Source organism: Lissotriton vulgaris, chromosome 3_2 (genome assembly GCF_964263255.1).
Source record: "Lissotriton vulgaris chromosome 3_2, aLisVul1.2, whole genome shotgun sequence".
In the NCBI taxonomy this organism is placed as follows: domain Eukaryota; kingdom Metazoa; phylum Chordata; class Amphibia; order Caudata; family Salamandridae; genus Lissotriton; species Lissotriton vulgaris.
Window position 1 is genome coordinate 268,536,674 of NC_141690.1, and position 26,691 is coordinate 268,563,364.

Genomic DNA, 26,691 nt, shown 5'->3' on the forward strand with positions numbered 1-26,691 from the left:
CACACACTCACGTTTTCTCTTTTTCTCTCACACACACATGCTTTCTCTCTCACACACAACACACACACATACATGCATGCTCTTCCACACACATGCATGCTCCCTCACACACACACACACACACATACAGTGCACAGTGACACATGAGTTATGTTGGGATGTTGTCTAGGACCTCACCACTTACACACTCTTTAGGATGGAGAGATGGTTATTCTAGCCTGTAATCTTCACCTCATCATCTCCCACTCACGCGCAGATTGCACATTGCTGCAGTCAGCACTTTCTAAGTGGAGTTTCCTGTATCTGTTTTCTAGATTCCTCCCTAGTGGCTCAGAGATGCAGCTCTGCTCATACCCAAGTACCACTCATTGCTTCCTGCTCCTCTGAATATCCTGAGCATCAGTAGAGGCTCCAATGGCATCGAGGAGGGCTCAGAGAAGGAATCAGACTTCTTCTACAGGCACTCTTGATGCAGGTATGCAGGACAGAGGTGAGTAAAATTAATCTGGTTAGTGTCATAAGCTGGGTCTGGTGGCTCAGTGGATTAATGCATCCACTGCAGGGGACTGTGTTTGACCTCATGGTCACAGGTTCAAATCCCGGTGGGTCCTCTCAGACTTTCATTCATCTGAGGTCCATAAAATGAGTACCATTGAGTTGGGCAACAACTCAATGGTACTCATTTATTCAGCACCAAGATGCCTAAGGGTGAACGTGCGCTTTACAAATATATTTATACAGTCTGAACATGGGAGCTGAAGAACCCCTCTTTTATACAGAGGTGTGTCTGATGCAGTCTGGCCAGAGTACAGGGATTATGATCTGCACACGGTCTGTGCAGGACAACTGAAGGAACCACACTTAATGCAGCACACACAGCACAGCAGACAGATGTGATGCGTTGTTTTGCAAAGGAGTGAAGGAAAAAACTTAGCCGGACTGTATCTGCTAGGACTGGCATGTGGCCACCGCGCGACGACAGCCTTGCACTATGGTGCAGGGTGGGTTTGTGCTGTATAGTATAGGATTTGTACTGGAAGTAGACCCTTCTAGTGTGACATCCTACACTTAGCCAACCTAATGAGGATCCCACGAGTGTGGACGCGTGCTGCGCTATGTAGCACATGGGAAACCGAAACATTTCCTCTTTTCAGCGCTTGCTTCAAGGAAGCATAGGCTATGATGCAAAGCCTGGTCTGGATATCTTACTAGATCAGGCTTTTCATTCAAAATATAGGTGTTTGTGCTGACCCAACTAACTACACCCTACGAACGCCCCTTGGTGCAAAGTGGTGCAAATTGATGCAAAGCAGCGTTTAGAGTTTTTTCATCTGAGAAACGAACATCTTTCCAGCACAAAGTACCTGTTCAAGTGGAAAGTAACTGCCTGTGTGCTACTTTGCATTACGTTGAGTCACTTTGCAATGTGGAAAGGTGTTAATAAATCAGTACTTGAGTGTAACTATCCTATCTTGTTACCAACTGACATTGTCATTGGCCCAGCTTTGGCACACAGAGGGACCACAGTCCCGATCTGGCACCAAGTGACATTTACTAAGCTATTGTGCCACACACAGGAGGAACTGGCCAGTGTTTGTACACACTGGGAGTTAATGACTTGTGACTGCTCTCACTGATGGCATGGTGAGGGATCTTCGCCCCAAGTGCGAACATAAAGATAGTGCTCGTAAATGTCCTTTGTGAATTCCCAAAGTTGTAAACTCAGACATCTGCTCTAAGTTTAGACCAAACATCTACTTTAACCTTTGTGAATCGGGCCCTTAGTTCTTGATATTAATCTGCACATGTATCGAATCCCCAATACTGCTTACCATTACATCATCAAGGTATGCATATGTGGGGTTAGAACAGTAAATCTACTTCCCTGCATATGTTCACCTTGATGATATATTGGTAGATGACAATTTGGAATAGATATATGTGCAAGCCAATATTTCCATATGTGATATTTTGATATAAAGCCACTGGCAATCAGCGACCAGTCTGGACAGACAAGACAGCGGCTTATTCTTCAACATGACTGAGAGGCATTGGTCAGCACTGCAAACACTGAGAGGCAACGGTCAGCATTGCAAACACTGAGAGGCATCGGTCAGCACTGCAAACACTGAGAGGCAACGGTCAGCACTGCAAACACTGAGAGGCAACGGTCAGCACTGCAAACACTGAGAGGCATCGGTCAGCACTGCAAACACTGAGAGGCAACGGTCCGCACTGCAAACACTGAGAGGCAACGGTCAGCATTGCAAACACTGAGAGGCAACGGTCAGCACTGCAAACACTGAGCGGCATCGGTCAGCACTGCAAACACTGAGAGGCAACGGTCCGCACTGCAAACACTGAGAGGCAACGGTCAGCACTGCAAACACTGAGAGGCATCGGTCAGCACTGCAAACACTGAGAGGCAACGGTCCGCACTGCAAACACTGAGAGGCAACGGTCAGCACTGGTACATACTAAGAGTCAACAGTCAGCATTGCTAAATACTGACAGGCAATTGTCAGCATTGGCAGAAACTGACAATCAGTGACCAGCATTGGAACACACTAAGAGACAATGACCAGCAATGACCAGCATTGGTACACACTGAGAGGCAATGACAAGCATTGGCACACACTGAGAGGCAATGGTCAGCATTGGCAGAAACTGATAATCCATGGCCAGCATTGGCACACACTGAGTTTCAATGACCAGCATTGGCACACATTCACAATCAATGACCAGCATTGGCACACACTGAGAGGCAATCACAAGCATTGGCACACACTGAGAGGTAATGGTCAACATTGGTATAAACGGGGCAGCTATAGTCAGCATTGGCAGACTGAGTAGGTATATGTAAAGGTCGATATTTCTGTATTTGATATTTTGATATAAACCACTGACAATCAGTGACTAGTCTTGAACACAATGAGATAGTGACTCATTCTTGGTGGACACAGAGAAAATGGTGGATGACGGCATACATTGAGTGGTCATGGTGAACTTGGGCACGCTTTGGCCTGCTTCAAAAGTTTAACTTGAACTTTTTTTGTGTAATTTCACTTTTTGTTTGGTATTCACAAACTAGGAGTTTAGTTTTAATAATAGTATTTTTACAACTATGGTGATTTCACACTTGTGGTGGAGACAGCGCACATAAAAAGACAGACCTAGGGGGTGGCCGAACTGGCCAACATGACGGACGCTCCCTAGCAGCGCTCAACGTGGATTCTCCTCTAATCCATCTTTAATCCTGCCAAATGGTGGCCAACTGACACCCAAAGCACAGCTCTGGCCCCATCGGAACAGAGCCACAACTGAGGCATTTTGAGGCGGGGGTTGTGCCTCGTCGATCGTGACACTACAGACCTGCATGGATAGAGAGAAGAGGTTGTCTGGCTCTGGGCACTCGGCGAACTGACGAGTTCCAGGGGCTGTGGTGGCTCATCGTGATTGGGGCCTATCGGAATGCCCTTCGGGAGGTGCCCTTGGCTCATCTGTCAGGCCTGGCGGTCCCCCCCTTCATTCAGTACCTGAATACAGGTCTGGCCCATTGGGGCCCCACCGCAGATCGAGGCCGGGAGCCTGCTGGTAGGAGCTGGTGTCCGTGTCACTTGATTTCCCAGGGCTGTAGGTCGGCGCTGGTGGGTGCCGATCCCCGTCTAATTAACTGTCACCAGCACTTCCCTTTCCCCCCTTCCTGAAGACTGCTGCAGCCTGAAGTTGTTCTGAACCCCCCCCACACCCCCCTCCCCCCGCCCCCGGCCTGGAATCGTACAGAAGTGTCATTGATTTCTGCAGTGCAGCGGGGGAAGGGCGTGTAGTGGGCCCCCACCTGAGGAATCCCCCGACCAGGTGTTTGGGTCCTGGAGGGCCCAGAAACTTGCTTTACCATCTGCGTCGCCTGTGCAGCCCACCACCAGGTGCTGTACCTGGGCACCCCCTGGGTGGAACTGCCTGCCTACTGCTGAGCCTGGACCATGGCTTGTAGGCAGGGTGAGGTCCCTCTGGGTTTTCCCCCTTTTTCTGCTGTGCATAGTCTTCAATTATCCTTGCGATTTCGATTCGATTTGAAAGCTTTATTCGATCATTTAGTAAACAATCATAAAAGCACACAAAATATTACATACATCACCAATACAAAATTATTAAAAACAATTAGGATAAAATACAGGATTCAGTACGATTTCACGAGGGGTGGAATAACAGCGGCATAGCAGCAATTTATACAGGAAAGGGTATATTCACAATTAGAATTCCATGCTTTTCCTAGTGGACACTGATTTTAGGATGAAGGTCGCAGTATAAAAGCAGACATCCGGAACATCGAGTGCAAATAAAAGCCTCATAGCAGTTGTTACAGTGGACACAGAGTATTTCTTAAAAAGGGGTTTAAGATAAGCGATACGGAGGTGCAAATACAAAGGGCAGATTAGCAAAAAGTGCAACGTGCACTGTTTAGTGGTTCCGTCACATGGACAGGGAGTTGACGTATGTTTTTTCATCAGGGGGAAAGCCACCAGATTATGGACAATGCCTAATCTCAACCTGGTAAGGACAAACTGGTGAGATTGATTAGTAATTACTTTCAGGTACTTGGAAAAGCCATAACCTGCCAGGTTGTTAGAATTGTAAAATAAATGTGAGGTAAACTGGTTACTGGCTTCTCTACGCAGTTTAGCTTTATCTCCCAAAAAGACAAGTTTGAGCTCCTGTTTTGAGATGGTCGTGGCCCTTGCTGGGTCCACGAAAACATCCAGATCAAACAGGTCTTTATATGAAGACAAAACATATTTGAGCCAAGGGATCTGGCTAAATTTATCCAGGCGGAGGCAGTCTTTTATTATTCTCCTAGTGAAGCCTGTTTCGTCCTTGGCCCAGATGGACCTCCAAGCCATAAGGGGCCTCAGTACTGTTAAGTCAGTCAGATATTCCAACCCCACCTCTTTGTGAACGAGCTCATTTGAAGCCGACGTTGGAAGACAAAGAAGCCTCTTTAAGAAGACATTTTCGGCAACTTGCAATTCCCCATGTTGGCAATGTCCCCAGACACCCGAGCCATAGAGTGCCACTGAAGCACATCTATGTCGGTAAACATTTAGCATGTCTAGTGGACGGCGACTGCCTAGTTTAGAAGCAAATCTAAAAACCCCTGAGGCCCCCTCACCCATCTTGGCCTTAATATTTAGGATCTCTGGGGCCCAAGTGCCACTGCTACTGAAAGTAATTCCTAGGTAGCAGAATTTATCCACCACTTCAATTATGTGATCCCTAAACTGGAATGGTCTCAATTTTTTCACCCTTTTCCCGCATGTCATAATAAAAGTTTTAGAATTATTGATTTTAAGTTTCCTCCCCTTAATAAAATCGAAAAAACAGTTCATTAATCTCTGCAGACCTACTGGTGTTCTGGAAAGTAGGACAGTGTCGTTTGCATATAGCAGTACCGGGATCGCTTGACCCTCAACTTGGGGTGCATCAGCTTGAACCTTCTTCAGGTCGGAGTCCATGGCATTTATAAAAAGGGAGAAAAGTAACGGGGCTAAAACACAACGTTGCCTGATTCCTGATTTGACCTTAATCTTTTTGGTACATTCCCCCGCTCGGCCGAAACGGATCTGGGCTGACAACTTATTATATAATCTGGCCAGGAAGTAAATAATTGCAGCAGGGGCTCCCATTTCGAGCAATGTGGACCACAGTAAAGCATGATCCACCAGGTCAAAAGCACTGGTAAGATCTGCGAAGCAGAGGAATAAAGAGCCCTGCTTGGCTTTGGTATATTTGCCAATAATTAAGTCTAGATTGATACACTGCTCGATAGTGCCAAGGCCCTTGCGGAATCCGAATTGGGAATCCGCGAGGATACCATTAGCTTCAGCCCACTCCTCCAAACGTAATAAAAGGACCCTGCTCATTATTTTTAACGATGAATCAAGAAGGGAGATAGGGCGGTAGTTCTTAGCCTCTCCTCTATCTCCCTTCTTGTAAATCGGTAAGATTATAGACTCACCCCATGTAGATGGGGTGCTTTCCTTTACAGATGCTGGTGGGTGCCGTCTAATTAACTGTCACCAGCACTTCCCTTTCCCCCCTTCCTGAAGACTGCTGCAGCCTGAAGTTGTTCTGAAAAACACCCCCCCCCCCCCGGGCCTGAAATCGTACAGCTGTGCCATTGATTTTGACGGGGAAAGAGCATGTAGTGGGCCCCCACCTGAGGAATCCCCCGACCAGGTGTTTGGGTGCTGGAGGGCCCAGAAACTTGCTTTACCATCTGCGTCGCCTGTGCAGCCCACCACCAGGTGCTGTACCTGGGCACCCCCTGGGTGGAACTGCCTGCCTACTGCGTGCCTGGACCATGGCTTGTAGGCAGGGTGAGGTCCCTCTGGGTTTTCCCCCTTCTTCTGTGCATAGTCTTCAATTATCCTTGCATTCCTTGCTGAACAGGTGGGGTGGTGCCCCCCCCCCCAATGGGAGGAGTCTGTGGAGTCACCCACCTTTCACCCATCATCTAGGACCCACTGTGGACCTAGGACTTTCTTGGTGATGACATCCTGGCTCTAAACATGTGTCTCAGTTGGAGGTCCCCTGGACTGGAGATGGGGAGAGTCCTCCCCTTGGCAGTCCTTTCCCTTAACGGTCTCCTGGGAATTTGTAATGTAATGTAATGTATGTGGTCTTGTAAAGCGCACTGCTGCCCTGAGGCGTCGTGGCGCTGTAGACCGCTGGGGAACCCGTCCTGGCTATCCCTGTGAGATGGTCCCTACTGGGTATCTCCAAGGTGAAACCAGGCATCCACGGCAAATGTGGGGGGCCGTTGTGGAGATGAGGCAAGCTAATGCCCAGAGTTGCCGAGTGTGATCCCTGGTTAGAGTAGGAACCGAGGCGAGAATTATCGAGTCCGCTGACCCTGGTCCACGACCCTGCCGCGTCGGGAATTGAACCCTGGTCCCGGGCCGTTCTCTGCTTCCGGGTCTGCCGCCTCTAACCAGTGAGCCACACCACTCCACAGTGGGGATTCCTGGCCCTCATGGGGATGCTTGAGGGCCAAACTCTCAACTTGGTGGTTGCAGCTCTTCTACCGCCTGGGGTTCTGATGGAGAGTGTGATCCCTCTCCCCTGAGCTATTGCCAGGCTGAGGTGAGGCCTCTTATCCGTAAACAACGGCTACGACCAGTAAATCAAGCACACCAAAATTGGAATTACTGGTTTTGTATTTACCTCTCAGTATTTTTCACTTTTTCACTCCAATCTTCGCAGTAGCACTTTGCATAAGGTCCTGAAGAATGCTGTGACACCCTTTCGGGTCCATTAGGCTAAATCATGTAGTCCTGGTTTCATCTGTCACATGCAGTTACATATTTTTCATGCTGCAGGTGCACTGTTTTTAATCCTGACACTAGGAACTAGCAAAAAAAGGTTTTTCGCTCCTGGTAGTTAGTTTAGCATCACTATCCCCACTTTTTGGAAAGAATTTGTCTGCACTGCACCCTTTACCCAACTGGTTTAGTGTCTTCTCATAAAAAACATCCCTGAGCTCCTCCTCACAGTGAGGGGGTTGTAGCCCTTGGCTTCCCAGATGATGAAGCATGCCACCTCGGTGGGATTTTGTCCAAATTAAGGACTCCCCCACTAGTTCCAGGAAATTATTATTATTATTATTATTATTATTATTATTATTATTATTATTATTATTATTAATAAATTACACTTGTATAGCGCTATCTACCCGGAGGCCTCGTAGCGCTCATGACTGACACTTTATTAGCGCGGGAGCAGGGCAGATCAGTGTGCTTTTGCATACAAGTGTGTTTTGAGGGTTTTCCTGAAGGAAAGATGGTTAGTGGTTTCCCGAAGAGATAGGGGGAGGGCGTTCCAAAGCCTGGCCGCGGTATGTGAAAAGGAGCGACCACCCCATCGAGCCTTCTTGACTCTGACGGAGGTGGCCAGCTGAAGGGAGCCAGAGCGGAGGGAACGCACAGGAACGTAGGGGGTGACCAAGGTCTGCAGAATTGCGGGACCAGTGTGATGGAAGGCCTTGTGTAAAATATCGCTGTCTCTTTCCTGTATAGTTTGGCACCGTAGACCCGAGGATTTCTTTTGTTTATTTGTCAATGTATGAGGAATGAATCCTCGCCAGTCTCGAAACTTCCCTTGGACCCACTTCTCATCTGTATATTGAGGTTTTATGCTCCACATGTGGCTCACACTATCTTCTTCCATGATCTATCAAGGGTGCTTTTCGGCCTCCCACAAGGTCTGTCGATAGTGGGCAGACATTTTAATGCGGTCCCTGTCCCAGAGTGGATACTACTGGACCTCCGTCGGTGTCCAGGCGCTCCGGAGCCTGCCGCCTAAGTGATTAGGCTATGGCGCTGGGACTCTGGAACGCATGAAGAATCTGGTACCTGAGACGACGCAAATACATGCACACGTCAGCTGCACATCACTCTCATTACCGTATTGACCTTGTTTTTCAGCCTGCCCTTGACTGCCATGCAATCTCCCATATCCAGATCCTTGCCAGGGGCATATCAGACCATACCCTAATTCTTCTTCATCTTGGTTCCCCTTAGGGAGGGTCTCTGGCCTATGTGGTGGCTTAATGGCTGGTACCTACAAGATATAGACTATGTGCATGCTGTAAGTGTGGAGCTACAAGCATACTTCCACAATAATAAAGGCTCTGTGGCCACCACTGCTACTCTCTGGGCAGCCAGCAAAGCCACGATATGTGGGTTCACTAAAGGACGCATCCGTGTGCAGGAGCCGGCCTACTCTCTGCACATTACCCAGCTTGAGGCCTGAGCCTTCGGCCTTAAGGCCAAACTTGCAACCAACCCTGAGATAGATACCACCCAATATCTGACCCTTCTCCATGAAAAAATTTCCCTCCAATCAGTAGAGGCCGCAAAGCATCTATGTCGTGCCATAACGGCCAGAGTGTATGGATGGGGGGACAAAAATGGGAAGTTAATATACTGGTTGGCTTCCCACCACCAGGTAAACAGAATCATGCTTGAGTTTACCGACGAAGGTGGGGCCACCCTTTATTCCCTCCCTGAAAAAATGAAGGCGTTTGCCTGTTACTATCACCAACTGTGCACTGCCCCCCAAAGGGATCAAGCTCTGTCCACTCAGTTTATTGATGATGTTCCCCTTCCCTGCCTCTAACAGACCAAGATTTCAGCTCTCAACAAGCCCTTTAACATTGAGGAGCTCGGGCAAGCCTTGTCGGCTGTGGCCCTGAGGAAAACTCCTGGTTCTGCCGGGTTCCCGGCAAAAATGTTACCTGCCATTTCGAGAAATTCTGACTCCACAACTTCCTGCCTTTACAAGGAGGTGAGAAAATTGGGTGCCTTTCCAGCAGAAATAGACACCGCCACAATCTCAGTGATCCTCAAGACATAACCTCTGTCCACTTTGTGTGTCTATTGTCCCCTAATATCTTTAAATAACGTGGTAGTTAAGATCCTGGCAACCTTGTTTGCTATCAGCCACAAGGAGGTCCTATCCACTTTGGTTCATCCTGACTAGTGTGGGTTTATGCCTACTCGAAGCACGAGACATTGTCTTCGGAGGCTTTATGTGGCCCTGGCCCACTGTCACCGCCTACCGACAGACTTGGCATTGCTTCTAATCGACTTTGAAAAGGGATTTATAGCACAGAGGTAGTAGACTGCAACAAGAAGGTGAATGTGGGAGAGAGTTGTCCAGATCTTATTCCATCATTCTCTATCACTAAAGGTAAAGCTACCTTCTTGAATTTTATTTCTCCCATTCCTATGGAGGACTCTCTTCTAGCGCTAAGTCGCCTCAAATCAGGCTTCCCTTCGGATCCAGGTGCCTCCTTTATTTTATCCCGCGGGGGGAAGCCATTAACTCGCTGGTGAGTCAGCTACTTAATACCGCCCTCTCCTCAGGTACGGTGTCAGTAAAATGGAAACAGCGAAAATCGTACAGCTTATAAAAAAACACTCAGGTGGACCCCACTGATCTGACCAATTACAGACCAATCTATCTCTCCTTCCAGTCTTTTCAAAAGTGCAGGAGAAACATGCCAACCAACAGATATCTTGGTACTTAGAAAGCAATAACTTGCAAAATGCTAGCCAATCCAGTTTTTGCCCCAACTACAGTACTGAGACAGCTCTGCTGGAGGTAGTTGATTCCATACGACTCAGTTTGGAAGTGGGTGAAAAGGCAGTGCTGGTTTTATTGGATCTATGGGCAGCGTTCAGTATGATCTTTCACCACATCCTCTTAGCGCGTCTCCACTGTGTGGGAATTAGGGGGCAGGCTTGGCAGTGGCTCGCAACTTTTCAGGAGGAGAGAGGACAAGAGGTTTGGTGTCACCCTTTATCTGCCAACTCCCGTAAACTAACTCACTCGCTTGCAGAATCTTTTGGGGCAAAAATCGTGTCACATGCGGATGACACCCAACTACTCTTCTCCTGGAAGAATAAAAAAGGGTTTCCCATGCGATAAATTCTGTAACTGTCTCACAGCGAGGTTCAGGTGACTGTCCATGAATCAACTTATATGAAATGCTTGGAAGACTCAGCTCCTCTTCCTCAGTTTAGAGGCTGAGATATCATGGCAGTCTTTATGGCCATCTGATGCCCCACCTAACCCCGACCCACCCCTCTATCTCAAAATCTGGTGGTGAAAAACCTGGGCTTCAAATTCAATGGACAACTGCTATTTCGAACCCAAGTTCATTTGGTAGTGGGTACTTGTTTTGCCCTACTCCGCTTACTTAGGAAGTTCCTGTATCTCCTGTCCTTTACGGCTAGGCAACAAGTGATTCAAGCCCTGATAACACCACAGCCTAGCTACGGGAACAGACTCTACACAGGCCTGCCCAAATGCCTGATTGATAGGCTGCAGTTGGTCCAGAAAGCAGCGGCATGTACTATTTTTGGGCTCCCCCGTAATTCCCATACTACTTGTCTTCTTCAGAGTCTTCGCTGGCTCCAGGTGAGGAAGAAGCGTACTTTGAAGACATTTGGCCCGGGCTCTCTACAAGATGGAATCAAGTTCCATGCCTCCCAGAGGAATCCCCATTCTGAAAATCATTGTCTTGCCAAAGTTCCACGGATCAGGAAGGCAAGGTCAGGGGGCAGATCTTTTTCCTTCCTGGGCTCTTCTCTCTCGAACAAACTTCCACTGACACTCAGATGCATCAAGGCGACATCTGTGTTTTGAAAAAAACTTAAGACCTGGCTCTTTTTCCGTCCCTAGGCTCGGCCCTCCTATTTTCGTGCCATGGTCCAAACTCCATGTTGAAACCCTACAGTGTAGGTTCAAATTAACAGCATCCTCTCCCATGCTTTCCCCATAAACATTATTCACAACTGCGATTGAACCTCTAGCTCGGCTCATGTTATGTTAATATTTTTATAAATCACTCGATTACCCAAAGGGCGTCTGGGCGCTAGCTGAATGCCTACCAAAAGAAGAAAGATGCTTCACACCCTAAGGAGATATTAAGCCAAGAAAAGCCAAGTTTTCAATAACTCACAAAAAGCTAGAAGATTGGGCAAGATTTTGATGTCCAAAGGAAGCCTATTGCAGGCCTTAGCTGCTCCTACCACAAAGCTCCTGCCACCCCAGTACATACAATCAAACCTAGGTACATTCACCAGTTTGGAAGAGGCTGAATGAAGGGATCTGCCTGGGATATACCAGTTGAAACTGTTCTTCAGGTAGGTTGGTCCTTGGCCATGTAATCCTTTAAATGTGATTTAAAAAAATGTGCTTTAAAGACAATTCTCTTGTCGGACCGGAATCAATGCAATTCTCTAATGAAGCCAATGACAAACTAGTGTTTGATCATTTTTTGCTGCTGCATTCTGCAGCATCCACAACTCATTTAGTACAGATTGATGAGCATTGAGATACAGTCCATTGCAGTAATCAATCTTTGCCATCACTAAGGCAGTGACAGCTCATTTGTGCAAATGGACAGCATTGTACGGCGAGATCTTCTTCAAGAGTTTAAGTGTGTAAAGAGCCGCAGATGTGACTGCATTCACCTGGTCAGAGAGAGTTGAAGTAGCGTTAAAAATTCCTTCTCATATTTCTTCTGTCCTAACAGGCACAGGGAGAGGGCCTAGCTCGGGTGGCCACCATGAAGGAGACCAAAAAGATGGGTTGGCTCCAAAAATCACAACTTCACTTTTGGCTGAGTTTCATTTAAGGTGGTTTTTGGCCTTCCATAAATTGACTACCTGCATACCGGATTCATGTTAAAATATCGATATCAAAAATATCGATGAAAAAATATCGATGTAGAAATATCGATAACAAATGTAAATGTAAATGTAAACGTGTTTCGATTTATATAGCGCACTTTAACCCAGGGGCCTCAAGGCGCTTGCTTAGGGAACCCGTCCTGGTATTCCCCTGTGAGATACCCCTGCCAGGTATCCAAATATCGCCTCCCTATACGTAAAAAGGTAAGGATAGTAATATTGACTCAAAAATATCGATGTAAAAAATATAGAGGTAAAAAATATAGACTTTAAAAATTAACATAACTTAAATTAAATTAATTAAATATTATTATTATTATTAGCAAATTAAATTAATTTTAATATGTATTTGAACTAATTATAACAAATAACCTAAATGTAATTATTATAAACACAAAAAAGTGTACATATACATATATTTACTTAAATACATTTTATTAACTATTATCTTTATTTCATTTAAACTTTATTAATTATATAAAAATAAAATAAAAACATAAATAATAAAAAAATACATACATTTAATAACACAATAAAAACATTAATAGTTAAAACATTAGATAGCGGGAGGGTAAAAATTACTATTCCCACTCCAGTGAGTGCCACAGTAGGGAAAGCGCTGGATAGCGGAGGGGTAAAATTTACTATTCCCACTCCAAAGAGTGCAACAGTAGGGAAAGCATTGGATAGCGTAGGGGTAAAAATTACTATTCCCACTCCAGTGAGTGCAACAGTAGGGAAAGCGCTGGATAGCGTAGGGGTAAAATGTACTATTCCCACTCCAGTGAGTGCAACAGTAGGGAAAGCGCTGGATAGTGTAGGGGTAAAATCTACTATTCCCACTCCAGTGAGTGCAACAGTAGGGAAAGCGCTGGATAACGTAGGTAAAAATTACTCTTCCCACTCCAGTGAGTGCAACAGAAGGGAAAGCGCTGGATAGCGTAGGGGTAAAAATTACTATTCCCACTCCAGTGAGTGCAACAGTAGAGAAAGCGCGTGATTCCAAAACAATAAAAAATAAAAATATCAACATTTTCAATAAATTTAATTTCTAATTTTAACATAATTAATATATAAATATAAATATATTATTATTAACAAAGATAAAAAAAATATTTAGCACTATAAAATCCACAACAAATACCTAAAATTAATTACACAATTACATTTAATATTTACTAATTCATTAATGAAAATTATTTTTTTAATATTTATTCATTAAACAATTAATTACTTACCAGCTTTCACACCATTTACACATATATACACCACAACACACACCTAAAATTAATTAAACAACTACAATTAATAATTACTAAATAATTAATAGAAATTAATTTTAAACTGTTTAATAATTAATCGATAAAAAATTAATTACTTACCACCCTACACTCCATTTACATCAATATACACCACAACACACACCTAAAATAAATTAAACAATTAATATACTTAATTATTAATTGACTAATCGAAATTAATTAACAACTAATTATTAAACTACAATTCATTATTGAATTAACACATTAATTAATAAATTACTTTTTCATAATTAAATTACTTCCCACCCTTTTCCCCTATAAACCCACAACCCGCTACGGAACTAATAACGCAAAATTAAACTTAAAATAAATTAATAAGTAGAACATTTTTAAAACATATAATAAAATGACAAACAATTCTTATTAAAAACACTAAAATACATAACATTATAAAAAAAATCGATATTTTAGTAAACTATATTTTTGTAAACGATATTTATTACAAAGATATTTACTTACCTGTCAGTCGATATTCTTGTCATCTATATTTTTGTTGTCGATATTTCTTCCGACGGATATTTCTGCAGCGAAATTTTTGTCCCACGATATTTCCCAGTCGATATTCCTGCTCTGCACCCTGCATACCGTCCTCAAATCTGCTGTTGCCACCTAAGTCCCTTAGACCCATGGAAATGACGATTTGTGTATCATTGGCGTAGGAGGTGAAGGAGAAGTCAAAAGATCTTATATGCTCTGTCAGAGGAGTAACATATACATTGTATAGGGTCAGACTAACTGATGATCCCTGTGGTACCCCACATGGCTGGGAATATATGGATTATGTAAAGTCACTGGGTTTAACCACTTGTTCCTGTTGCTAAGAAAGTCGTTCAGTAGTTCCCAGGCTCCTCGAGATACTTCTATCCCGCTAGGATGATCCATCAGCAGCCCACAATTAACAGTATCAAAGGCTGCTGATAGATTGAGCAGGACTAGAGCAGCTCTACCTACTTGGTCTAGAGTCACCTGAATTTCTTTGGTGGCTTTAATGAGAGCCTTTTCCGTGCTGTGCTCCGCACGGAAACCAAATTGAGTGCAATACAAGCAGTTGTTCTGGATGTGCGCAACTAATTGAGAATTCATCACTTTTTCAGTGGCTTTCACTGGGAGGGGCAAAAGAGAAATAGGACAATAGTTTGCTGCAAGCTGCGGATCTAGAAAAGACTATTTATGGAAATTAAAATCTCCTCACTATAGACTATTAGATCATTATGCAAACTGTCTGCCGCAGATAGACTGCCTATATATGGGTGAAATTTGCTCATGGACCGGGGGGCTGGTATAAAGAATCCCTCTAAGGGCTTGTGTTTTTGATATTTCAACATGAAAAGAGGCTGCTTCACAGATAGAAGATGCTGATGGAGAGCGATGAACAATAAGGTCAGACCGATATATATATTATTGCTAAACCGCCCCCCTGATTCCCGGACTGTCTCTGTGGAATCGCTGTGAGTATTTCTGAGCTTGAAACAGCATCCGCCCAAGTTTCAGTAATAAAGATAATCAAGGGTTTCTGGGTTTCAACAAACAGATTAAAATCTAGGGCATGCTTAAAGAAGGACCTCGCATTGACTAGTGCGCATGCTAGCCCTGTATTCTATTGTGGCGGTGAGGGGTGGGCTCAGATGAATCGTGATTCGTGCAGCTGCACAGTTCCCTGGTTGGAGGTGGAGTGACATAGCCTTGTATGCTGATGATGTTCTGCTCTATCTCGCAAACCCAGCGCGGAGCGGGCCCACTGCCTTCACCTCTTGCGAGGCTTTGAAGCAGCATCGGGTCTTTGGGTAGATCCCATTAAGTCAATATTGGTGCCACTAGCCCCCTCCCGAGACTGTTTCGATTGGCAAGACACCATACCCATCCGTTGTCTCTCCTTTAAATACCTAGGCATATGGGTCGCCTTGCACCCTGAGCTGGCATGGTCCCTCAATACAGAGCCATGGTGTGGAAGGTTCAAGCGGCAGTCTGTTCCGCTAAACGTAATGGGATGTCTCACCCTCTACGAAATGATGGTGCTGCGCCGTTTCCTCCACATCTTTCAAAACGAGTTGCTCTCCCTCTCGTGGAGCTGGTTTCGATCCCAAGATAGGATTGCAGCCTCCTTTCTATGCCATAGCTCGAGGGCCTGTATTGCGTTCACTTATTGTCAATGAGGTCTCTACGACGTGGTTTAGGGATGGCTAACCTCTGGGAGACATGGATAGGCCACTGGAAGACGACAACTGACGCAATGCCCTGATGACACCAAGAACTACTGCGATGTCTTCCAAGTTATACCTGCTTCAGACCTACTAATTATATGGAGCCTATCTCTCCCAAGTTCAGATGTATCAGGCGAAATTTCTCCCCGACCCCTCTGGTCTTCTCTGTAGGGAGGCTCCTGTAGACTTCTATCATGTGGTTTGGCAATGCTCCCAAAACCAAAAGTAATGGTCTCACGTGGTGAGAGAAATGACTGACTATATGGGATGGGCGATCCTACTTTCCCCTTTAATTCTCCTGCTGGGTGTCCTGGAGGGGAAACATCACTTACAACGCATTTATTACAACGCACTACCATTACAACGCAAACCATTACAACGCATTGCGCTGGGGGGCGCTCTAGGATAGGGAATATATTTAATTTACTATCCAACACCTTCCCTACTATCCACGGGGACTGGAGTTGGAATAGTAAATTAAATAATTCACTATCCAGCGCTTAAAAGCACTATGCGTTGTAATGGTATGCGATGTAAAAAACGCGTTGTAACAGCAGGCGTTGTAATAGCCTGCGTTGTAACGACACCAATCCGTCCTGGAGGGTTCTGGAGTCACGACGGCGGCCCGCTCCTTCTTGGGGACTGCCCTGGCAGTGACCAAACGTGATATCGCTGCCCAAAGGAGATCATCTTCTCCACCCACTCTTACCCAGTGGCACCGGTGGGTGGATTTGTGTGCCCTGCAGGAGAGGTCAGTAGACAAGGCAGGGGTTGCCCCCTTAAGCACAACCGAGAATGGAGGAAATGGTTGGGTCAAAAACTGTATGGTTTTGTTTGAGGGCGAAGATGCTACAGCCAATGTTCTTGTCGCTTTACTGTGGTATACCTTGCCACCTCTGTGTAAATGCCTTGCAATTATATGATGCGACCTTCCTTGCTGTGCACAATGTGTGTTGTACTGTTCTTTTATGCATACACATAATAAAATCAGTTTATTAAAAATAAAAGATAAGCCTATCTTATCAATTTATATGCAATGTTGTCAGTTTCAGTCTTGGCACGTACCGAGACTCAGGTACCAATTTTGGCACACAATGAGACTCAGGGATCAGTCAGTGACCAGTCTTGGCACACACTGAGACTCAGGGATCAGTCAGTGACCAGTCTTGGCACACAATGAGACTCAATGTTCAGTCATGGAACACACTGTCTTTGGCACACACTGAGTCTCAGTGACCAGTTTTGGCACACTCTGAGGCTCAGTGAAGAGTCTTGGCTCACACTGAGACTCAATGACCACTCGTGGCACACACAAAGACTCAGGGACCAGTCTTGGCACAGAGGGAGACTCAATAACCTATCTTGGCACACACTGAGACTCAGTAAATAGTCTTGGTTCATACAGAGACTCAGTGAGCAGTCTTGGGCACATACTGAGGCTCAGTGAATGGTCTTAGCACACACCGAGACTCAATGATCAGTCTTGGCACACACCGAAACTCAGTGACTAGTCTTGGCTCACACTGAGTTTCAGTGACCAGTCTTTGTACACACCGAAACCAAGTGGCCAGTCTTGGCACACACTGAGACTCAGTGACCAGTCTTGGCACACACTGAGACTCAGTGACCACTCTTCAAACATACCGATATTCATTGCAATAACTTGACACACATTAACTGAGGCTATAACAAGTTGTCCTATGATTTTGTACTCCAACTACAGGATGGTGATCCACTCCTAAATGAAAGCTAAATGCAGAATATTGTGATTTCCTTTCCAGGTCGCCGGGAGATCCCTCGTCTAAGGACACAGGTTATAACCCTGGGAGTGATGGTTGCAGTCTCCACATTCATAAACATCGTGCTCTACCGTCTGGGTAAGAAGCGTGGAGTTGACTTTCAGACTCCCTACGACCCCCAGTGACACGTGGAAGAGCCTCTCTGCCAGAGACTTGATTAGAAAAACTGCAGATGAAAAGAAATCAAAGGTCTTAATTCTACATTGTAACCACGGGATTACAGTTTTGTTGTCTGGCCTCCTCAGTGATGTCTGACTTAAAATCTTGCCTTAAACATTGGTTTATATTGTACTCACACAGGCATGAGGTGAATAAGATATCCCAAGCGAGAACTAACACAGGCTGTGGTGACAGAGCTATCCCAAGAGAGTAGTTGCACAGGCTGGGGTGAATGAGATATCCCAAGAGAGTATTCGTACAGGCAGGGGTGAATGAGATATCCCAAGAGAGTACTCACAGAGGCTGGGGTGAATGAGATATCCCAGGAGAGTACTCACACAGGATGGGGTGAATGAGATATCTCAAAAGCGTACTCATGCAAGCTGGGGTGAATGAGATATCCCAGGAGAGAACTAACACAGGCTAGGGTGAATGAGATATCCCAGGAGAGTACTCACACAGGCTTGGGTGAATGAGATATCCCAAGAGAGAACTCACACAGGCTGGGGTGAATGAGATATCCCAAGAGAGTACTCACACAGGCTGGGGTGAATGAGATATCCCAAGAGAGAACTCACACAGGCTGGGGTGAATGAGATATCCCAAGAGAGTACTCACACAGGCTAGGGTGAATGAGATATCCCAAGAGAGTACTCACACAGGCTAGGGTGAATGAGATATCCCAAGAGAGTACTCACAGAGGCTGGGGTGAATGAGATATCCCAAGAGAGTACTCACACAGGCTGGGGTGAATGAGATATCCCAAGAGAGTACTCACACAGGCTAGGGTGAATGAGATATCCCAGGAGGGTACTCACACAGGCTGGGGTGAATGAGATATCCCAGGAGAGTACTCACACAGGCTGGGGTGAATGAGATATCGCAGGAGAGTACTCACACAGGATGGGGTGAATGAGATATCCCTAGAGAGTAGTCACACAGGCTGGGGTGAATGAGATATCTCAAAAGCGTACTCATACAAGCTGGGGTGAATGAGATGTCCCAGGAGAGTACTCACACAGGTTAGGGTGAATGAGATATCTCAAAAGCGTACTCATACAAGCTGGGGTGAATGAGATGTCCCAGGAGAGTACTCACACAGGCTAGGGTGAACGAGATATCTCAAAAGTGTACTCATACAAGCTGGGGTGAATGATATATCCCAAGACAGTACTCACACAGGCTGGGGTGAATGAGATATCCCAAGACAGTACTCATACAGCATGGGGTGAATGAGATATCCCAGGAGAGTACTCACACAGGCAGGGGTGAATGAGATATCCCAAGCAAGAACTAACACAGGCTGGGGTGAATGCGATATCCCAAGCGAGAACTAACACAGGCTGGGGTGAATGAGATATCCCAAGAGAGTACTCACACAGGCTGGGGTGAATGAGATATCCCAGGAGAGTACTCACACAGGATGGGGTGAATAATATATCCCAAGAGAGTACTCACAGAGGCTGGGGTGAATGAGATATCCCAAGAGAGTACTCACAGAGGCTGGGGTGAATGAGATGTCTCAAAAGCGTACTCACACAGGCTGGGGTGAATAAGACATCCCAGGAGAGTACTAACACAGGTTAGGGTGAATGAGATGTCTCAAAAGCGTACTCATACAAGCTGGGGTGAGTGAGACAACCCAGGACAGTACTCACACAGGCTGGGGTGAATGAGATATCCCAAGACAATACTCATACAGCATGGGGTGAATGAGATTTGCCAGGAGAGTACTCACACAGGCTGGGGTGAATTTGATATCCCAAGAGAGTACTCACACAGGCTGGGGTGAATGAGATATACCAAGAGAGTACTAACACAGGCTGGGGTGAATGAGATATCCCAGGAGAGTACTCACACAGGCTGGGGTGAATGAGATATCCTAAGGGAGTACTCAAACAGGCTGAGGTAAATGAGATATCCCAAGAGAGTACTAACACAGACTGAGGCGACTCTGCTATCCCAAGAGAGTACTCACACAGGCTGGGGTGAATGAGATATCCCAGGAGAGTACTAACACAGACTGAGGCGACTCTGCTATCCCAAGAGAGTACTCACAAAGGCTGGGGTGAATGAGATATTCCAAGAGAGAACTCACACAGGCTGGGGAGAATGAGATATCTCAAGAGAGTAGTCACACAGGCTGTGGCGATTGAGCTAGTACTCTCTTGCGAGAGCTCAGTCGCCCACACCTGTGTTAATAATCTCTTGGGATAGCAGCTCCTGCCTGCACTTTACACTACACCTCCGTTGTTGCTAACATCTGCACTGCTTTGGGTCTCACTAGCCCCTCCTCCTAGTTTCAAACCCCAGCCACCTTTTCATCTTGCATGGAGCAGAACTTTGCTCTGTTAACCAGGCCCTAGTGGTCATATGAAATAGCACAAGTATAGAAGCAGAAATAAAGGAAAACCGAACATATGCCACCACACAGGCGATACGCCATACACCATGAGATAAAGATACACAAAACAATGGCTGTAATGAGGGCTGAGGAGCCTGTCAATGAAAGACTCAGCAAGTAATGGCTGAGGGCAGCTGACCTACTGACCTCCTTCTGTGGATTGCTGGTTTACATTCTGCTAGAAAACTAGAGTTTCCATAAGCCAGACCCACAACTGGAGAAGAGAGAGAAACAGGAGGGGTGAAGGTCTTCACATGGACCTAAAAACACAGTTAAAATGAACATTAGCTATGCCAAAAGGCCTGTTTTGATATTTAATTAAAAGTAGAGATTGATAACTTTGTTTTATAGTGGTTCTTAATAGTGCAAAGCTTGTAATTGGAAGGTGGGATACAGTTGTATAGTAGAAAGTCACAGGTGTTTGAGAGCTGTGTTAGTTTAATATTTCAGGGCAGCCATTGCAAAAGAACATTTATCATTTAAGAGACACTTTTTGTTACTTCTTCTTCAATGTTGTCAAACTCATCATAAAAACACAAGGATACCCCTGTAGTGCAGGTGTAGGTTACACACAATATAGAGGTGGCGGTTAGGTCTGGTAGGTTTGGCGCACAGGCAGGTGAGGTGTAGTAGATTGGCTAGGTTAGGTTAGATATGTATGGTAAGTATGTATGGTAAGCATGGGAGATATGATGGGTTAGGTTCCTAGAGTAGGTAATGGTAGGTTAGTTATGGTAGATAAGAGAGGTTAAGTATTGTAGGTTAGGTATGGTATGGTAGGTGGGAGGGTATTGTAGGTTTGTATCTGGAGACGGTCTGTGTGTCCGGCAGGTAGAGCTGGTAAACTAGGTTAGGTATGTGAGATTATGTATGAACTGTAGGGTAGGTATGGAAGAGTACGTATGGTAGATACAGTAGATAAGATATGCATGGTATGTTTTTAAGGTAAATATTGTAGGCTAGCTATGCTACATATAGTAGGTAAGTAGGTTAGATTTGGAAGTAGGTTTGGTAGATAGGGAGGTAGGTAGGTAAAGTATTGAAGTAATATTAGCTAGGCAGGTCAGATGGCTATGGAAGCTGTGGCTGGTTAGGTGTGGTCGATTATGTATGGCAAACAAGTAAATGCCTAGAAAGCCCCTTTCTGAGGATGTTATGTTATGTTATGTAAAGGTATTTGTAAAGCGCGACTACCACCTGACGGTTTCTTGGCGCTGTGAACATGTGAGGGCAGATCGGAGGGGGGCTTAGTTGTGTGCTTTATGAAACAGATGGGTTTTGAGAAGGGACCTAAAATGGGGGTAAGAAGCAGTAAGCCTAAATTCTAAAGGGAGTGCATTCCAGAAGGATGGGGCCAAGAAGGAGATACTGAGCCCACCATGTTTCTTGCGCTTAAAAACAGGGATATTAAGTAGGGCAAGATGGGAAGAACGAAGATTATGGGAGGGAACATAGTGGTGAACAAGAGAAGAAATAAAAAGAGGGCCAAGGCCAGCTAGGGCTTTGAAGATGATACAGCCTAGTTTAAAGTAGCAGCGTTCTGCTACCAGGAGCCAGTGAAGGGTCTTCAGCAGGGGGCGCACATGCTGGTGCCTGGGCTGATAAAAAATTAGCCGTGCAGCCTGATTCTGAACCAGCTGAAGGCGGTTCAATTGATAGGTGGGAATGCCAACATAAAGAGAGTTGGCATAATCAATTTTAGAGATGACCAACGCCAAAAGGGTCAGGGTGAGGGCATAAGTAGTGAGAAAACGGACAATTTTACGGATTTTACGTAAATGAAAAAAACTAGAAGAAACTACAGCATTGATCTGGGGCTTCATCGAAAGATCGTTACTGATGATCACCCCAAGACTTTTTGCTGAGTTTGTGGGGAGGGGGGGAAAGCCCAAACTTGTTGGCCAAAAGTGAGGCCTCCAGGGGTTAGAGGCACCCCCGATAAGAACCAGCTCGGTCTTATCGGGGTTAAGTTTGAGGTGGTTTGCCCCCATCCAGTCACTGATGTGACATAAGGTAGACTGAAAATTATAAACAGATTGTTCTGAAGAGTTAATATCAAAAATCAGCTGGATGTCATCCGCATAATTGAATGCGGTGACCTTGCTGTTTCGTAAGGACTGGATAAGAGGGGTCAGGTATAAATTAAAAAGGATAGGAGAAAGAGAAGAGCCCTGTGGGACACCACATGTCATTCCAACTTTCTCCGCGGAGAACTGGGAGAGACGGACAGCCTGGTAACGGTTGCTCAAAAAGGAAAGGACCCAGTTAAGGGCTGATCCCTGAATGCCGGCCTCCCTGACACGATCGATCAGGATCTTATGTTCGACCGAGTCAAAGGCGGCCGACAAATCCAGGAGTACCAAGGCCTGACTGATGTTAGAGTCGGCTCCCCTCCGCAGCTCCTCCATCACTGAGAGGATGATCGACTCAGTGGAGTGGGCGGGTCTAAAGCCCACCTGTTGGGTATCGAGGAACTGCGAGCGCTCGATAAAGAGGCTCAGGGAGTTGGTGACATGGGACTCAAGGACTTTACTAAGATAAGGGAGTAAAGAAATAGGGCGAAAGTTACTCATAACTGAAGGATCTGCGTTGGGTTTTTTGAGGATAGGTACCACCTCGGCAACTTTGAAAGAGCTGGGAACCAAGCCCAGTTTAAGGGAATTATTCAGGAGTGTCAAAGGGGGGGAAGGGCAGGCAGAGAAAGCCTCGCGCAAAACATGAGGGGGACAGCAGTCGGTGGGGGAGCCAGAAGCCACTTTATTCAGAAGAGTCAAAAACTCATCTTCTGTGATCGGGGGAATCTGAGTAATCAATTGGGGATTGGGGATACCAAGAGTGACAGCAGGAGTGAGAGGGCCAGGGGTGGCAGGGAGGCAAAAGCTATTTTTAATTTTTCTAATTTTTTCAATGAAAACCTGATTGAGGGAGTCACAGAGCTCCTGGGAAGGGAGGGGTCTAATGGTGACCGTATCTGGATGTGATAACTCCTCAACAATAGAGAAGATGTCTTTGGCTTTAGAAGCTGAATCAACAATCTTCTTTGAGAAATAGACAGTTTTTGCTTGCAGGATGGCTAGTTTATACTCTTTGAGCTGGGTCGTGAATGCCGACTTTTTATCAGCGGCATAATCTCGGCGCCAACACCGCTCAGCCTGTCTAAGTCTAAGCTTCAGTTCCTCAGAAAACCATCTTTGTGCGTTGTGAGGGCGTTTGAGTCTGACCTGTTTGAAAGGGGATACGGTGTCGCAGGCTGATTCAAGCCAACAATTTAGGCCAGAGGCCTGGGCGTCTAAAGAGTCGCAGTCAGGGGGTGAGAGGCTCTAAGTAAGGATACAAATCCGCTAAGATCGGCTCTGTTCCAGTTCCTGGCTGAGAGATTACCCTCAAGTGTCCGAGTGATGTTCGACCCAATGGTAAAAGAAAAAGTGATAATAAAATGGTCCGACCAAAGGCAAGGGAGAATACAGGGATTGGAGATATCTAGGTTGACAGTCCATACCTGGTCCAATATGTGGCCTTTTACATGGGTAGCCAATTTAAATTGTTGGGAACAATTGATGCCCGTCAAAAGATCAGAAAAGGCCAAGGAACACGCACTCTCTTTATCATCGGTAGGCCAATAGTTAAAATCCCCCAGAATTAAAACTTTGGAGTTGTTGATAACCAATTGAGAGAGCATGTCACCGAACCTAGATGGAAAGTTGGGCATATGCTGAGGGGGCCGGTAAACCAGAACAGAAATAAGAGGTAAAGCTGGAGATTCAAGTTTGAGGACAAGACAATCGACCGAAGGAATATCGTCCACAGCCAGTGACGAGAAACGGGTGGGGTGCTTGATGATAGCTGCCTCCCCACCACCCGGTTTGCCTGAGACCCTGTTAGCCTGGAGAATGTAGTAGCCTGGCGGGGTCGCGGCAAGGATATCCGGGAAGGATTCCTCATTGAGCCATGTCTCGGTGATAAATAACAAGTCGGGTTTGTCAGAATCCAAAAGTTGAAATATTTCCAGCTGATGCTTGGGCAGGGAGCGAGTGTTTAAATAACATACAGTAAACTCAGAATTAACAGTCTTTTTAGTGAATGAGGGGGAGGGATCCGGACACGACGAGGTGCATAAAGAGGGTTCCATGGCCTTAGGAGAAGCGACCTCAGGAAAAGCCCGTCTCAAACAAAGCAGCCCCAGTGAGTTAAGTGTGGACTGAGTGGTAATGCTAAGGGGCCAATGGGCATGCAAGTGGGTCATTTCGAGGGTCGAATACCTGGCAGAAAGGGCAGAGTGAAGTGCCCCTTGCCCCGGCCGGCCGCGGACGGGCGCAGACGGGCTTACCTTAAGCGCACCTTCAGCGTGCCGTCGGCGCGCCCGCTGCGCTCGTCCGCTGCGCGGCCGAGTAACCATCTCTCCCATATAGGGACCCAGGAAGTGACGCAGCAGGGGGGAGGAGTTGCGTCTCTCCGTTCAAGCGGCACGAAATCGCCGTGACGGACCAGGGACCGATCAGGTAAGTGCAGAGGGGGAGAGGGTATTTTAAAATACAAGTTAGCACCAGAACACAAAATAATACAAGACACTAAAAGTTAGACGGTTTTTAAATCAACCGTGCTAACGCTCAAATTCAGTTAAAAATTGAAGCATGACTCGCCAACCAGCGTCTGGCTCACACTGCTCACACCAGCGCGGCGTTCTGACTGGCGGCTTTGTAGGCAGCAGGGGGGAGGAGTCGCGTCCCTCCGTTCAAGCGGCACGAAATCACCGTGACGGACCAGGGACCGATCAGGTAAGTGCAGAGGGGGAGAGGGTATTTTAAAATACAAGTTAGCACCAGAACACAAAATAATACAAGACACTAGAAGTTAGACGATTTTTAAATCAACCGCGCAAACGCTTACATTCAGTTAAAAATTGAAGCATGACTCCCCAACCAGCGTCTGGCTCACACTGCTGGATATGTTGTCTAGTGTGTGTTGTGCTTTTTCCAAAATGTGTAGTCTGTAGTGTGAGCTCGTGACGTGAAGTTTTGTCAACCAGTTACAGGTGTGTGGAGCTAAAGTTGTGTCCCCAAAGAAGAATGTTAGAAAAGGAGAGAGAAGATAAAGTTGTAAGTACTGAAAAGTCATTCAAAGCAGCAGTTTTCATTGTCGAGACCTTTGACCTAGAGCGAGTTTTCCCACTGAATGCTTTTCACTGGATTTGTAAGAAAGCCTCTGTGGAGACCTCTTGAACAAAGGAGCCATCAATCCAACAATAGGAAGTAAAACAAATGAGCGCTCAAGGGCGATCAGTAAATAGAACAGTGTCTTAATGATAGGACAGCATTGGAACTTCCAGCACCTAAAAAGAGATACATCCTTCCTGTCTTGTAGCCCGATGTTTTTGGAAATGAGACTTGCACAGACAACCAACCACATCTGACACCTCCATGTGCAGCCTATCAGTTCATCGTGGACTAATCCAAGCCTTGGAAGCCTGAACCTGTCCTGCCAATGATTAGTTGTTTCTCAAAGCAGCCATGAGAACCCATTTATTTCCACCATTTAGATGTTCATCAGACGCTGTCTTGTAGTTAGAGCCCCATGGGCACAGTAGGTGTTTGCGCTCACATCTTGCACACGTGGGGCACTTTGGTATTACAGAAGGTTACAATGATGCTTGCCTGGCAACTTGTAGATCACGGATCGTGCCAGTGCACATTTTGCCCCAGCAATCCAATAGGAGCTGTCCCTCATTTGCATGTAGGCGTGTCCCAAAGCACGTGAGGAAACACTTTGACCCAGATATACTAAGATTATGCAGTGGGGTTGTGTCATTTTTTGGGAGCAGCCCGACGCAAAATCTATTTTGGGATTTAGACATCCACGCAAATCCCAATTTGTGTGACTTTGTAAAAAAGAAAGTAACAACAAGCTGCATATAGCACTGCCTTGTGTTACCTTGCATCAAGTAGACTTTACATGGGTCGTGCTTGGGCTTTCCAGTGCATCCTCACATGTAGTCTGATCCAAATCCATATTTACAAAGACTTCTAAACATGAGTTTGCAGCAGAATGGTGCAGCTACCTGAGGCTGGTGTAACAAGTAGAAATATTATCATTGATTCTCGTTATTTCCTCTTTGCAGGTGTGCTGCATTCTACAGTACAAAGAGGAAATAGCCCCAAACAAAAGTTTGTGTGCAGGAAGGGATTCCTTCCTGGCCTGCGGCTATGTTTGGTCCACCATTGAAGCACCTCCTTTATCTGACGTGTTATCTTTATAATATCCTCGAAGGACCCTGAGATTTGCAGACACTGACTGTCTAGATTTTCTTGCCACGGCCTTATCCGCAAGCGGACGTTGGGACTGAGGAGAATGCAAGAGGGAAACATCCCTAGAAGCGAATTGTACTTTCGAACTGAAGTAGACCTTTTCTACGAGGAATAGACCTGCTAATTTGAGAATCTACTCTTGCCTTTCCTGCTGTAGTGTAGTCCCTATATTCCCAATAGGCTCTGCGCATTGGAATAATATATCATATAGATATAACATAGTTCTGAGGTCAGTATGTCTCTA

The 26,691-nt window shown here is 45.8% G+C and overlaps 1 protein-coding gene across 2 annotated transcripts in view; it reads left to right on the forward strand.

The window, feature by feature from the left end:
- The first annotated feature begins 342 nt into the window (after positions 1-342).
- The window catches only part of LOC147725657 (zinc-binding protein A33-like), a 108,040-nt gene continuing 81,691 nt past the window's right edge, over positions 343-26,691 (forward strand). The window contains exons 1-2 of one of the 2 annotated variants that reach the window (XM_086964564.1): positions 343-475; positions 17,565-17,660. In XM_086964564.1, coding sequence (XP_086820690.1) covers positions 415-475; positions 17,565-17,660 — 157 coding nt within the window. In that variant the 5' untranslated portion in view covers positions 343-414. Of the gene's footprint in view, positions 491-17,564; positions 17,661-26,691 lie in introns of both variants that reach the window. The other variant, XM_086964563.1, reaches the window with a different exon arrangement.